Source organism: Rhinoderma darwinii, chromosome 5 (genome assembly GCF_050947455.1).
Source record: "Rhinoderma darwinii isolate aRhiDar2 chromosome 5, aRhiDar2.hap1, whole genome shotgun sequence".
In the NCBI taxonomy this organism is placed as follows: Eukaryota; Metazoa; Chordata; class Amphibia; order Anura; family Rhinodermatidae; genus Rhinoderma; species Rhinoderma darwinii.
Window position 1 is genome coordinate 37,132,319 of NC_134691.1, and position 14,471 is coordinate 37,146,789.

The 14,471-nt window shown below is 41.0% G+C and overlaps 1 protein-coding gene across 1 annotated transcript in view; it reads left to right on the forward strand.

The window, feature by feature from the left end:
- ANGPT1 (angiopoietin 1) overlaps nucleotides 1–14,122 on the forward strand; it is a 284,383-nt gene extending 270,261 nt beyond the window's left edge. The window contains exon 9 of the mRNA XM_075827991.1: nucleotides 13,723–14,122. Within this exon, the coding sequence (XP_075684106.1) occupies nucleotides 13,723–13,883 (161 nt within the window). The 3' untranslated portion in view covers nucleotides 13,884–14,122. The remainder of the gene's footprint in view (nucleotides 1–13,722) is intronic.
- Nucleotides 14,123–14,471: the final 349 nt, after the last annotated feature.

Here is a 14,471-nt window from a genome sequence, read left to right on the forward strand (position 1 = left end):
GGGCTTTATTCTAGAGCGCCGCTATTCTACGTCGCTGCTGTAGAATAAAGTAAACAGAGCAGGGAGCCGTGAAATCTCCCTGCTCTCAGCTGCCAGAGGCAGCTGAGGGCTGGGGGCGTCCCTGCTCTGCCGGGTGAGATCGATATTAGTATCGATCTCACCCGTTTAACCCTTCAGATGCGGTGCACAATAGCGAGCACCGCATCTGAATGGTTTTGGAGAGAGGGAGGGAGCTCCCTCTCATCTCACTGACACCCGGCGATAAAATCGCCGAGTGTCTGTGTCTTCTATGGCAGCCGGGGGTCTAATAAAGACCCCCAGGTCTGCCTTGAGCGAATGCCTGCTAGATCATGCCACAGGCATGACCTAGCAGATGCCTGTCCGTTTTAAACGGACAGGCAGTAATACACTGCAATACAAAAGTATTGCAGTGTATTATAATAGCGATCGGAGGATAGTGAAGTCCCCTAGTGGGACTAGTAAAAAAGTAAAAAAGTTTAATAAAGTTAATTTAAAAAAAAAAGTGAAACAAAAAAAATGAAAAACCCACTTTTTCCCCTTACAAAATGCTTTACTATTAAAAAAAACTACAATAAAGCAAAAAAGTTACACATATTTGGTATCGCCGCGTCCGTAACGACCCCGACTATAAATCTATTACATTATTTAACCCACACTGTGAACACCGTAAAAAAATAAAATAAAAAACAATGGAAAAATTGCTGTTTTCTGTTAATCCTGACTTAAAAAAATGTGATAAAAAGTGATCAAAAAGTCGCATCGACTCCAAAATGGTACCAATAAAAACTGCAAGTCGTCCCGCAAAAAAACAAGACCCTATACAGCTATGCCGACGCAAAAATAAAAAAGTTACAGCTCTTCGAATGTGACAATGGAAAAATGTAAAAAATGGCTTGGACATTAGGGCCCAGAATGCAAGCAGGGGGAAGGGGTTAAAATAATTTCCCAGGAATAAAGTTTTTCTTTTGTTATTGTTATGTACAGTATATAATTGAACAACAAAAAATAAAGCACTTTCCAAAACAAACTAATAAAAAACTTTTCATCAGACCCCTGCCATCTCCATTCATAAAATCCAGCTGGTAAACAGAGCGGCCGCGGGTGATGTGTTGTCCAATGTGACATAACATTTAGGGGGTTCCCAGCAGCGGGACTCCCTGTGATCATATCAATGTCAGGGAACAGTTCTAACAAAAGGGCATTGTTCAAAGTGGACAATCCCTTTAAATAGTTGTTCCAATATGTAAGCTAGACAATGATCTAGTAATGCACATTCATTTCCGACTATACAGTCACGCTGAGGACAACTCAATACCGGCATTGTACTAATCACCTATAGACTGTTATTAAGCTGCAGGTAAATTATTACTATCTAGTTCTCAGCTATTTCTATACATAGAAGGCACTTGATTGCGTTCTACAAGTCAGTAATACAACAGTCCTTTTGTTTCTTATAGACTTGTGTTTTTATTGGCCGCTGTCATGTGCCATTAACAGTTCCTATCGTTCATCTGGAAGAAGTACTTTGAGAAATGTCTTTGGAAAGAGAGAATAAACATTTACATTATTACTTATTGTATTATTCATTCCCCAGAATTTGCTTTGAAGAGTAGATTGGCTTTAATATTATCACAGTGAAATGGTCATTTTCACTCATTTGCCAGTGACACGGACTCACTCGCTTCCACCAAAATCATTTTTCAAGTGTTTCCGATGGGCAATAATTCCCTTGATCCTCTGTTAGTCCTTCTATCTGACATAATGGTGATGTAGTAAGTGAAATATGTGAACAAATATACACGGCTTGTAATACAAATGAAAACCCAAAGCAGAAGGAAAAGAATAATAGTAGCGCCATTTAAAACGACATTAATGTTTTTGGAGCACGTCAACACCTTATATAATCTTTCTCTAATAGTACCTAACCGGGTTTTAGTAACTTAATTCACATGCAGCCAAAAAATTCCACTCAGAATAATAAACACGCTGCATATTTTAAAATCCACAGTTCATGATTTTTTTTGAGCTATCTGTAAATTGTTGTGTGTTAGTCTTGAGCTCAGTACAATTACAAAACAGGAGCAGTTACATGACATCCATATTTAATAATAATGCATTAAGCCACTGCGCTATTGATTCCGTCAAAAAACGGAAACCTTACGGAACGGAGACAACTGGAAACTATTAGCAACGGAAGCATTACCATTGAAATCAATGGAAAGGCTAACGGAAAGCTATGGTTTCCGTTTGCCTTTCTATTGATGGGTTCCTCCGACGGGAAGGTTTGACAGAACCCATCAACGGAACCTAACACTGTTTTAGAATATCTACAACATTTTGCATAAAATCTTATGACAATCACACACTGTAAGAGTCAATGGATATTGATAATAACGCTTTACAGCAGTGTGACATTCTTGTATCTGGCATTACACATTATAAGTATCTGTCTTGCTCTAGTCCTACTGGCCCTTCAGAAAAATTATATTTACTTGAGAACTATACAGTGCATTTGGAAAGTCTTCAGACCCTTTCCATTTTTTCACATTTTGTTATGTTGAGGTCTTGTGCTAAATTAAGAAAAATATCACGTTTTCCCCCATCATTCTGCACTCAATACCCCATAATGACAAAGTGAAAACAGAACTTTAGGAAATGTTGCTAATTCATTGAAAAGCAAAAACTAAAATCTTGCATTGACGTAAGTATTCTGACCCTTTAGGACTTAAGCACACGACCGTAGCCATGTGCACGGCTGTGATTTTCGGGTCGGCCGGCAGCGGACTGTCAGCCTTGAGCCGCCCACATATCGTGGGCCATGCACATGGCCGCGGCCATTATTTTCTTTTTCTTTTCAATTTTCTTTTTATTGTTTTAAACAAAATTAAATCGTACAACTGAATTGCATAAAGGTGTTTTGACAGCATATGAAGGTACAACCAAACAGATGAGAAGTGTCGTTAGATACACTGTAACTTCACATATGCAGCAATGACTTAACATTCAGGTTAAAACACCCAAATTGGAACAATACATTAGAGAGATATAATAAAAGTACACAAATATAAGGGGGAGCAGGAGGGGAGAGGATAGGGGGAAAAAGGAGTGAGGGGGAGGAGTTGAGAGAGATTGACAGGATAATTTTATCTGAGACAAGGAGTGTCGGTTACAGTTTAACAACTTTAATCGCGAACTAACCGTTCCTACAATGTGTCCCATCAAATCTGACTAGTGGGTACCCAAGGCTACATCCAAGAATTGAGCTGAGGACCGGAATGTTGTCCATGGTCTCCAGATCTCTGAAAATTTAGTGTAAGAGCGGTTAGAGAATGCCGCTGTTTCTTCTATATAGTAAATTTGCTCCACTTTGTTTATCCATTGAAAGAGCGTGGGAACTTGCATCGATCTCCAGTTTGGTGGCCATTATTTTCAATGAACACGGCCATAATAAGGCTTACCAGTTCTTTCTGCGGTGCGGGCTCCTGGGCCATGCACGGACCGTTTAAACCACGGTCGTGTGCATGGCCCCATAGGATTCATCCTATGGGGCCGCAATTCTCCCGTGGATTTTCAGGGGAATTGCGGCCGCAAAAGCACGTTCATGTGCATGGGGCCTTACTCAGGACTTAGTTAAAGCACCTTTGGCATTGATAACAGCCTCTTCTTTGGTTTGATGCCACAAGGTTTCCACACCTGGATTTGAGGATTTTCTGCCATTCTTCTCTGCAGATCTCTCAAGCTCTGTCAGGTTGGATGGTGACGTCAGTGGACATCCATCTTCAGGTCTCTCCAGAGATGTTCAATTGGGTTAAAGTCAGGGCTCTGCCTGGGCCACTTAAGGACATTCACAGAGTTGTCCCTACGCCCCTCCTGTGTTGTCTTGGCTGTCTGCTTAGGGTCATTGTCTTGTTGGGAAGGTGAACCTGCAGCCCAGTCTGAGGTCCAGAGTGCTTAAGAATATCTCTGTACTTTGCTCCATTCATCTTTCCCTTAACCCTGACCAGTCTGTCATTCTGAGGTATTGAGGGCAGAATGATGGGGAAAAACGTGATTTTCTTTTTATTTTCGCAAAAGGCCTCAACAAAATGTGAAAAAAGTGAAAGGGTCTGAAGACTTTCGGAATGCACTGTATGTATTATATACTCAAAACGATGTAAATGTGATTATTTTGAAAATTCAGATCCTGCATATGAAATAAAAATGAATGTCCTGCACTTGAGAAGGCCTTTGATTTGCCTGTACCACTCGACTCTCATAGACATGAAGTTGTCCATATGCCTGATTTAAAGTATGTTATGGCACCGGGTCCTTCCATGGAAATCAAGAGAACAATTAGCATGTGCAATTCTACAAAAAAGTGTTCAATTGTGTAATGAGTGAGCTGTTCTGGATGCACAGCGAGGAATAGCATACACTTACCGAATAACAAACGCACTGCTTGTTCCCTGCAGAGAAATAACTGTGGGTATTGATGGACGGAGAGCAGGGCCGTGTCACAGCTACTTACACATATTGTGACACTCGCCAGAAAACTCTTTGATGTACTGTATGCTAAACCCAAAGAATCAATGTATTCCATCAAGTTGTTTAGACTGATGTATTGTGTTATTTTAGCGGAGCAGTATGGATAACCGTACATTATATTAATAATATGACATCACCGGGTGTATTATAATCAGAGCAATTATGTCATCAGGAGCCATTGTATAAATATTGTTATTATGTACACAAACCCGCACAACACGTAACATGTGTGCCAGGATATTATTTTACGGAACATGGATTCTAGGTCTCGGTAGATTGGCTTTTGTTAATGCACTAGCACAATGGAGGATTATGAAGCTATTGTAGCATTCCTGAATTAAGGATGTGTAAGCTAATTTTATAGAAGTAGGATAGATGACAAAAAAAAAAAAATCTAATTTGAAAAAAAAAACAGTGTCATATAATTTAAATTGCCATAATGTATAAACATAATAATAGTGTTTGGTAGAAGTAGTACTACTGCTAAAACTGCTCCTACTTCTACTACTACTTCTATTATTTTTATTATTACTATTATTATTATTTCAACAATAATTGAAATATATAATATTAGTCAAATTAGAAAAATAACACATAACATATTGAAAGGGGTTTTCCACTTACTGACAACTGATAACCTATCCACCGGATAGGTCATCGGTATATGATCAGTGAGTGTCTGACACCCGGACCCCGCACCAATCCGGCACTCCGGCCGCCTCTGGGTAGTGGATGTTTTGAACGGTATGCAGTAGTTGGGGCCAGAAGCAGATGGCTCCGACCACTGCATAGCGGCCGTTCGGCAGAACTACAGGTCTGCACCTATTCACGACGGCAGAAGTCATCTCTGTCTAAGTGTCATACTGTCAAAGTGTCCTGGCAGTTATACATGGCACAGATCTAACATCCATCTCTCTTCTCTTCATACAGGTATATAATCCATTTCATTCCTGCATGAACCTCATCCCTGCTGTAGCTGCATTTCAAAAAGCTGAAACTTGTATTTTATGGTACTCTGCTTTCCTGTCTTGCTATATAGTCTAATGTTATCTCAAAGTTTTGTCAAAGTGTTTGATCGTCGTTAAGTTTTATGATCATCCAGACCTGCTAGTTTGTTTGTTTATCTCTGCATAGCTTTTCACCTCATGTGTCTAGTTGATTTGATTAATAGCTGAACGAGCTTAATTAGGCCTAGATCTGAGCATCTACTCCCCTATAAATTTAGATGTAGCATATGGGGAAGGCACTCGTGCAGGGGGGCACGACGGCAGAAGTCATCGCTGTCTAAGTGTCATACTGTCAAAGTGTCCAGGCAGTTATACATGGCAGTTATACATGGCAGTTATACATGGCAGTTATACATGGCAGTTATACATGGCAGTTATACATGGCAGTTATACATGGCAGTTATACATGGCAGTTATACATGGCAGTTATACATGGCAGTTATACATGGCAGTTGCACAGGGTCAGTGACAGGTAAGCTGCATTACCAAACCAGACAAACTAGCCCACGCTCTCAATATTAGATTTCTAACTTTCTGTAAACAAACATGTTTGCCACCGCTCTCATCATTATAGCTGCTCTTGGTTTGCAATCCTATCGCCCATTTAAGAATTGCCCAAAAACAGTCCGCATCAGTCCTTCTCTCCTGGCCTCACCCATGTACAGCTCCCATTCACTATTCACTTTCCTCAGTCAACTTAACCCATCTCATCCCACTGCCCAACATAAAAAACACTCACATAAATCACAGAACCATCTGCTGTCTCTCTCCATTCTCCTGCTACTAGCTGCAGGGGACATCTCTCCCAACCCTGGGCCTCCCTTTTCTTCTGCCAAGCTCAACCAGTTACCTGCCACACATAGAAACCCTGCAAATCTTCTTGCCATTCCTTGTAGGTCTTCTCCTGTCTCTTTTAACTGTGCTCTCTGGAACTCTCGGTCCGTGTGCAACAAACTCACCTTTATTCATGACTTATTCCTTTCTAACTCTCTCAACCTTCTGGCTCTTACAGAAACATGGCTACACCTGTCTGACACTGCTTCCCCTGCTGCTCTATCTTATGGTGGTCTCCAGTTCTCTCATGCCCCCAGACCTGAGAACAGGCAGGGTGGAGGAGTAAGGTATACTTCTTTCCCCACACTGCACTTTCCAGGTCATTCCCCCGGTTCCCTCACTCACATTTCCCTCTTTTGAAGTCCACACCCTCAGACTCTTTCACCCTTTTCCCCTCCGAGTGGCAGTTGTCTACCGCCCCCCGGGCTCACCCCGCCAATTCCTGGATCATTTTGCTGCCTGGCTTCCACAATTTCTATCCTCTGAAACACCCACTCTCATCATGGGTGACTTCAACATCCCCATTGATAACCCAATCTCCTCATCTGCCTCCCAGTTTCTATCTTTAACCTCGTCCCTCGGTCTGTCACAACTTACTAACTCTCCTACACATGAAGACGGGCATTCACTTGACCTGGTCTTCTTCCGGCTCTGCTCAGTTTCTGACTTTATTAACTCTCCTCTCCCGCTTTCTGACCACAATCTTCTCTGCTTTACTATCAAATATTCTCTGCCTCCTCAGGTCATCCCTACATATCAGACATACAGAAATCTACATGCCATTAACACTGTGAAACTCATAGACAGTCTACAGTCCTCATTGTCCCCTATCTCTTCCCTCTCCTGTCCCAATCTGGCTGCCAAACTTTATAATAACACTCTCAAAAATGCATTGGATGAAGCAGCCCCCACTACACTCCGAACCACCCGACAAAGACGACGACAACCCTGGCACACGCCTCAATCCCGCTTTCTTCAGCGGTGCTTGAGATGTGCCGAACGACTGTGGAGAAAATCGCATTTGGATGCAGATTTCCTCCATTACAAATTTATGCTCAAAACTTACAACTCTGCCCTTCACCGCGCCAAACAAGTCTACTTCACTTCTCTCATCTCCACACTATCTAATAATCCAAAACGCCTCTTTGATACTTTTCACTCCCTCCTTAGTCCTAAAGTGCAGACGCCAATCACAGATCTCAGTGCTGAAGACCTGGCCAATTATTTTAAAGTTAAAATTGACAACATCCGACATGATATTATCTCCCAGTCCCCTAGTAACATCGATCCCCTTCCCCCCCGCACTCCCTCTTCTTCACTCTCAGCATTTGACCCAATAACTGAAGAAGAAGTCTCAAGGCTCCTCTCTTCTTCTCGTCCTACTACCTGCCCTAGTGATCCTGTCCCCTCACACCTCCTCCAGTCCCTCTCCCCAGCTGTCACTAGTCACCTCACTAAAATATTTAACCTCTCTCTTTCCTCTGGTATCTTTCCCTCCGCTTTTAAACATGCCATTATAAACCCATTATTGAAAAAACCAACTCTTGACCCATCCAGCGCTGCCAACTACCGACCAGTCTCTAATCTGCCCTTCATCTCCAAACTCCTGGAACGCTTGGTCTACTCTCGCCTTATCCGCTATCTCTCTGCTAACTCCATTCTTGACCCCTTACAATCTGGTTTCCGCACTCTACACTCCACAGAAACTGCCCTTACTAAAGTCTCAAATGATCTCTTGGCGGCTAAATCGGACGGTAAATCCTCTCTCCTGATTCTTTTGGATCTCTCTGCAGCCTTTGACACTGTAGACCACAAACTCCTACTTAACATGCTCCACTCTATTGGCCTCAAGGACGCGGCTCTCTCTTGGTTTTCCTCCTATCTCTCTGACCGCTCATTCAGTGTGTCATTTGCTGGTTCCACTTCTTCTCCTCTTCCCCTTGATATCGGGGTTCCTCAGGGATCAGTCCTAGGTCCGCTCCTCTTTTCTCTCTACACAGCTCCTATTGGACAAACCATCAGCAGATTTGGCTTCCAGTACCATCTCTACGCTGATGACACCCAATTATATACCTCTTCCCATGACATCACCCCTGCTCTAATACAGAACACCAGTGATTGTCTGTCCGCTGTCTCTAACATCATGTCCTCTCTCTATCTGAAACTGAATCTTTCTAAAACTGAGCTCCTTGTGTTCCCACCATCTACTAACCTCCCTAAACCTGATGTCTCCATCTCTGTGTGTGGCACTATCATAACTCCTAAGCAGCATGCCCGCTGTCTCGGGGTTATTTTTGACTCAGATCTTTCCTTTACTCCTCACATACAATCACTTTCACGCTCCTGTCATTTTCACCTCAAAAACATCTCCAGAATCTGCTCTTTTCTTACGGAGGAAACTGCCAAAACTCTCATTGTTGCTCTGATTCACTCTCGTCTTGACTACTGTAACTCATTACTAGTCGGTCTTCCCCTCACTAAACTCTCCCCTCTCCAATCTATCCTCAATGCAGCAGCCAGGCTCATCTTTATGACCAACCGCTACACCAACGCCTCTAATCTGTGCCAGTCACTGCACTGGTTGCCCATCCCCTTCCGAATAAAATTCAAACTTATTACTCTCACCCACAAAGCTCTCCACAGTGCTGCACCTCCTTACATCTCCTCCCTCATCTCTGTCTACCACCCTACTCGGGCTCTACGTTCTGCCAACGACCTTAGATTAAAATCCTCCATAATCCGAACCTCCCACTACCGTCTCCAGGATTTCTCTCGTGCTGCACCCGTCCTCTGGAATGTGCTACCCCAGACAATCAGATTAATTCCCAATATCCACAGTTTTAAACGTGCCCTGAAAACACATCTATTTAGACAGGCCTAGAACATTCCCTAATCTGACTCCTTTCCATGGCCCTCCTTCTAGATTAGTCATCAGAATAAGATTCCCTCACACTCCTTCTCTTCATGTCCGTCATACACGGATACTGGCTGGTGACCGGCTCATGCAGCTTTATGTTACCACCGCATGTGTATAAAAATGGCCGGACTATTGTACAGAACAAACACTGTTACACTTTGTGTCTCCCTTATGTCCTCATAGATTGTAAGCTCTTGCGAGCAGGGTCCTCACTCCCCAGGTTTGAATTGTAAATGAACTTTGTCACTATGTAATGTCTGATATTGTTTGTTTCATGTTCCCTCTAAATTGTAAAGTGCTGCGTAATATGTTGGCGCTATATAAATAAAGATTATTATTATTATTATTATTATTAGCAGATCTGCAGTACTGCAGCTCGGCCACTATTCTTTGACCAGAGCCATCTGTTTCTGGTAATATTGTCTGGGGTCCGGAGGCAGTCGGAGTGGCGGATTGGTGCAGGGTCCGGGTGTCGGACACGCAAAGATCATATACCGATGGCCTATCCGGTGGATAGGTCTTCAGTTGTCAGAATGTGGAAAACCCTTTTTATATTATCAGAATTAAAAATAATAAAAGTAGTAGGTAGAATTACTATTAGGCTGGGTTCACACTGATTTTTTTTACAAGTTTTTTGGCGCGGAAACCGCTCTGGAATACTCACCAAAAACGGCCGAAAATGCCTCCCATTGATTGCAATGGGAGGCGGGAGCGGTTTTTTCCCGTGAGTGGTAAAAACGTCTCGCGGGAGAAAGAAGGGACATGCCCTAACTTTGTGCGATTACGCCTCTGACCTCCCATTGACATCAATGGGAGGCTGAGAAAGCGTATTTTGCGGCGTTTTATGCTGCGGGCGAAAAACGCTGCGAAAATCGGAATTTTGAGGCAGATTTTCCGCCTGCAAAAAACTCTGTGTGAACCCGGCCTTACTTCTATTGATACTAATATTGTTATTTGAAAAAAAAACAAATAAACATATTTTAAATTGACCTAATTAAAAAAAAGTAATAGGCAGAAATGGAAAATCTATTATTATTATTAATAATATTATCATTATTATATTTATTCCTATTATTTGTTTAAATAAATTGTATAAATTTGTCATAGTTAAAAAAAAAATAGTATTAGGGTATGTTCACACAGCTTATTTTAGACCATTTTCGGGCCGTAAACGGCCGAAAAATAGCAAGCAGAACGCCTCCAAACATCTGCCCATTGATTTCAATGAGAAAAACGGTGTTCTTTTCCAATGGGCCGTTTTTTTACATGGACATTTTTAAACGCCCGCGTAAAAAAACGGCCGCGAAAAAGAAGTGCAGGACACTTCTTGGGACGTTTTTGGATCTGTTTTTCATAGACTCTATTGAAAAAAGCTCCAAAAACGGCCGTCAAAAACGCAGCGAAAAACGCTGCGAAAATCACGATTGGCTTAAAAAACGTCTGAAAATCAGGAGCTGTTTTCCCTTGAAAACAGCTCCGTATTTTCAGACCTTTTGACTCAGCGTGTGACCATACCCTTAATGGGGAGAGTGGAAGGGTTTACCTGCAGGAGAAATCCTCCTGATGACTTTTGCTTTAATCTCTAGACAGGGGAATATTAGCAGCTCTGACGCGCCGCTGGCACCACTTGTTCCTCGGGATATAAAAAATTTAAAAGCAAAAAAAAAAATAACAACCTGTCCAATACACAATTAATTGTAATCCTTTTGAGGGATGGTCTGACAATCCCATAGACATGACATGGAGGCCGATCAAGACATTGAAGCCAAGAAATAACTAATATCCATGAATATTTCTTAAGCTTTTAAAATATCTTCACTATGGGAAGTTGTAAATGGATTTATTCACATCAACCGAGGATTAAGTATTATTTTTCTTGCCGTCGGTCCAATTGCCATTATTGTAAAAGTAAAACACATTGAACTATAAGAAACAAAAAGATACCAAATAATGTGATAGAAATCTTTCGCCATGGACTTTATTGTGAAGTGTTACCTTAGAACATGGAATTCAAAGTGAATTATCCAAGAGATCTGAGCCGACATGTCCGAATGATATTTTTCTAACAGAATGGGCAGTGCTCAGATACAGTGCACACATAAATGATCTTCTATGGCAGCCAGCCCTTTGTCATTGCCAAGGAGATAAATAATATGCTGTCAAATTAGATTAATTACCTCCAAATAAAATTTCACATTAAGAAGTAGAGAAGGGGAGCTGGATCTTGGGGCTCCCATCAAGGACTTTTGGATTTAGTAGAAACAGCGAACCACCATGTGTTGTCTTTGTATCAGGGAACTATTTTTTTTATCATTGTTACGTATATCTAGCTTGGACGTTCAGGAACAAACAGGAAAGTAAAAACATTAAAAAGCATGAAGCATCATTTTTTTAATTTTACTTAATTTTGAAAAAGTTCAGAAAAAATACTACTGTAGAATTTGAGTTAAAACACTGTAAATAAAAGGGGTCTTCCAGTCCCCCACTTGGATGGTTCCCAATTCCCCTGCCAGTCTTTCTGTAGTCTACTGTAGAAATGGATGTCTAAATGCGTGACCTCGGCAGCCACATAGCGGCCACGATGGTAATGACAGTAAGTTTGTAACTGGCAGGGTACAGGGAATTATCGGCATGGGATTGGAAAGGTACCGCAAATACAATGTATTTTATGCAAATTAGGTCTCTTGTCAGTGCAAAAGCAGGGTTCTAGTCATGTTTAAAGGTTCTTTAATAGATTGGTAATTGACTTAAAGGGGTTTTCCCATGAGGGACATTTATGACATATCCACAAGATATGTCATAAATGTCAGATAGATGCGGATCCCACCTCTGGGACCCGCACCTATCTCTAGAACGGGGCCCCCTAAACCCATTCTAGCTTTCTGTGCTCACGCTGACTCCCGGCCACTTCCTGATTACATGGTCGGGAGTTACGGAAACAGCGTAACTCGCTGAGCTACGCTGTTTCCGTAACTCCATAGTAGTGAATGGCAGTTACAGAAGCAGCCTAGCCTGCGAGCTACGCTATTTCCATAACCTCTATTCAGTTCTATGGGGCTTACGGAAACAGCGTAGCTCAGTGAGCCACACTGTTTTCTCCTTCATGGTCGGAAATCAGTTGGAACACAAAAAGGTAGAACAGGGTTTAGGTGCCCCATTCTAGAGATAGGTGCGGGTCCCAGAGGTGGGACCCCATCTATCTGACAATTATGACATCCTGTGGCTATGTCATAAATGTCCCTTGTGGGAAAACTTCTTTAAAGGTTAGCTACCTATAGGTGGCACTAGAGAGACAGTTCTCTTCTATCTGGAGGAAAGCTAATTTGCATATTTTTTTCCCAAGGAGCATTGCATGTAAGACTCCCTACACAAGCTGGATCACCGCAAGGAGAGCCAGTACTATACAAATTATTTTGATATTTCTACCCATATTCAGTTTACATTATTATTTTAAATCATGCGTCCAGAAAAATCCAGTTTATTTTAAAAACAATATAACTTGGAACATCCCTTAATATGCAATCTGTTCCTTTATTAATAAGCCAATCAGGCCATGAAGCTTAGTAAAGTAGAATTTTTCAGAACAAAATCGATAAAACTGTCTATCTCCATGTTCCCTATATGATCTCATTACAACATAGCAGTGTTGAGTTTCTCATTCGGCATGGTGAAATCATGTCTTATTTGTGTTTTTTTTATTTGGGGCTTTTGTTAGGGATACTAAATAATTTTAACAGTGTTGGGATGTAGAAAAGAAACAGTTATATAACAAATTCAGCTCTACTACATCTGTATTTTTACTGTTTGGATCATCCAGTATCATTTACATACCTATTTGTGAATGAGATTCGTTTTTATTTGTCTAAGCTTTATGTAGCTTTGTACTTGTTTGTGTAAGAGGATATACCGTCAAGATGATTTTCTCAAATGTAATATAGACATATGAGAAGATCTCGGACCACCACTGATTTTCAGTATTGAAGGGGTATATGAAAATATCAAACCTCTTGCCATGTTCAGTGATTTCTGTTTCTGAAAGCTGTTTTCTGACATTAGAGCTTAAAATCCATGTATAAACATAGTGTCAAATGATAAAATCCTAGTTGCTTCCAGCCACCACTAGGGGGAGCTAAGGAGTTTATTGCATTCTGTTTTTATCAATGAGTTAAATGTACAAACAGTATGCAGGAAGCTCTTAAACTCCCCCTAGTGGCGACTGCAGGCAGACAATATTTTACTATTAAACTCAATGTTTATCCAAGGATTTGGAGCTCTGTATCGGGTAAAAAAGTATATTATTAAATTAATCAGCAAAGAATATTGAATCTGTTTAGGGTGGACATTCATTTTAAGTTATGTAAATGCTCATTTAAATCTAAAATGCATTGACTTACGTGACTATTCTATTTGTTCACTTAGGTTGGTGGTTTGATGCATGTGGTCCTTCTAATCTTAATGGAATGCATTACACCGCTGGTCAAAATCACGGAAAATTGAATGGCATAAAGTGGCATTATTTCAAAGGTCCAAGTTACTCCTTACGTTCAACAACGATGAGGATTCGACCATTGGACTTCTAATTCAGAAGAGTAGGACAATGATATAGAGATCCTTATGGGAAGTTTCTCTTTTCAGTTGAGTTACTGAAGTAATATGTGACTTACAGTATATCCACAACTCAGAGCTGTTTAGTATGGAGTGCTGATCTCATGTTGTTGCAGGACTTCACCACTGGAGGTGCTGTGATTTCAGCAAATGGCTCGAAAATTGGCTGATCCATTATGGACGTGTTCTTCAGGATCATAATCGGCATCATTGTCATCAATATATTCAAGAACTTGGCATAAGAAGTTACGTATTAAGTATATTGCATGGACAATAAGATTTAAAGACGATTTCATGGTTTTAAAGACTCAACTATCCCTATAGACAAAAAGATGTGGAGTAGAAAAAAAGAATGCACATAAGAACATTCTAGATTTTTCTATGGATTTCTACAGTGAATCATCGATATAATCAGGAAATGTACCTGTACATGAGGTTTAATATAATTTTAACCTAAAATGTGGCATTTTTCACTATTGTTTCATGATGGCTCAAAAACATCCCAAAGGTGGTATTGATCCAATAAGCATTTCAATAATGTATTAAAAAAAATGTAGTAGGTT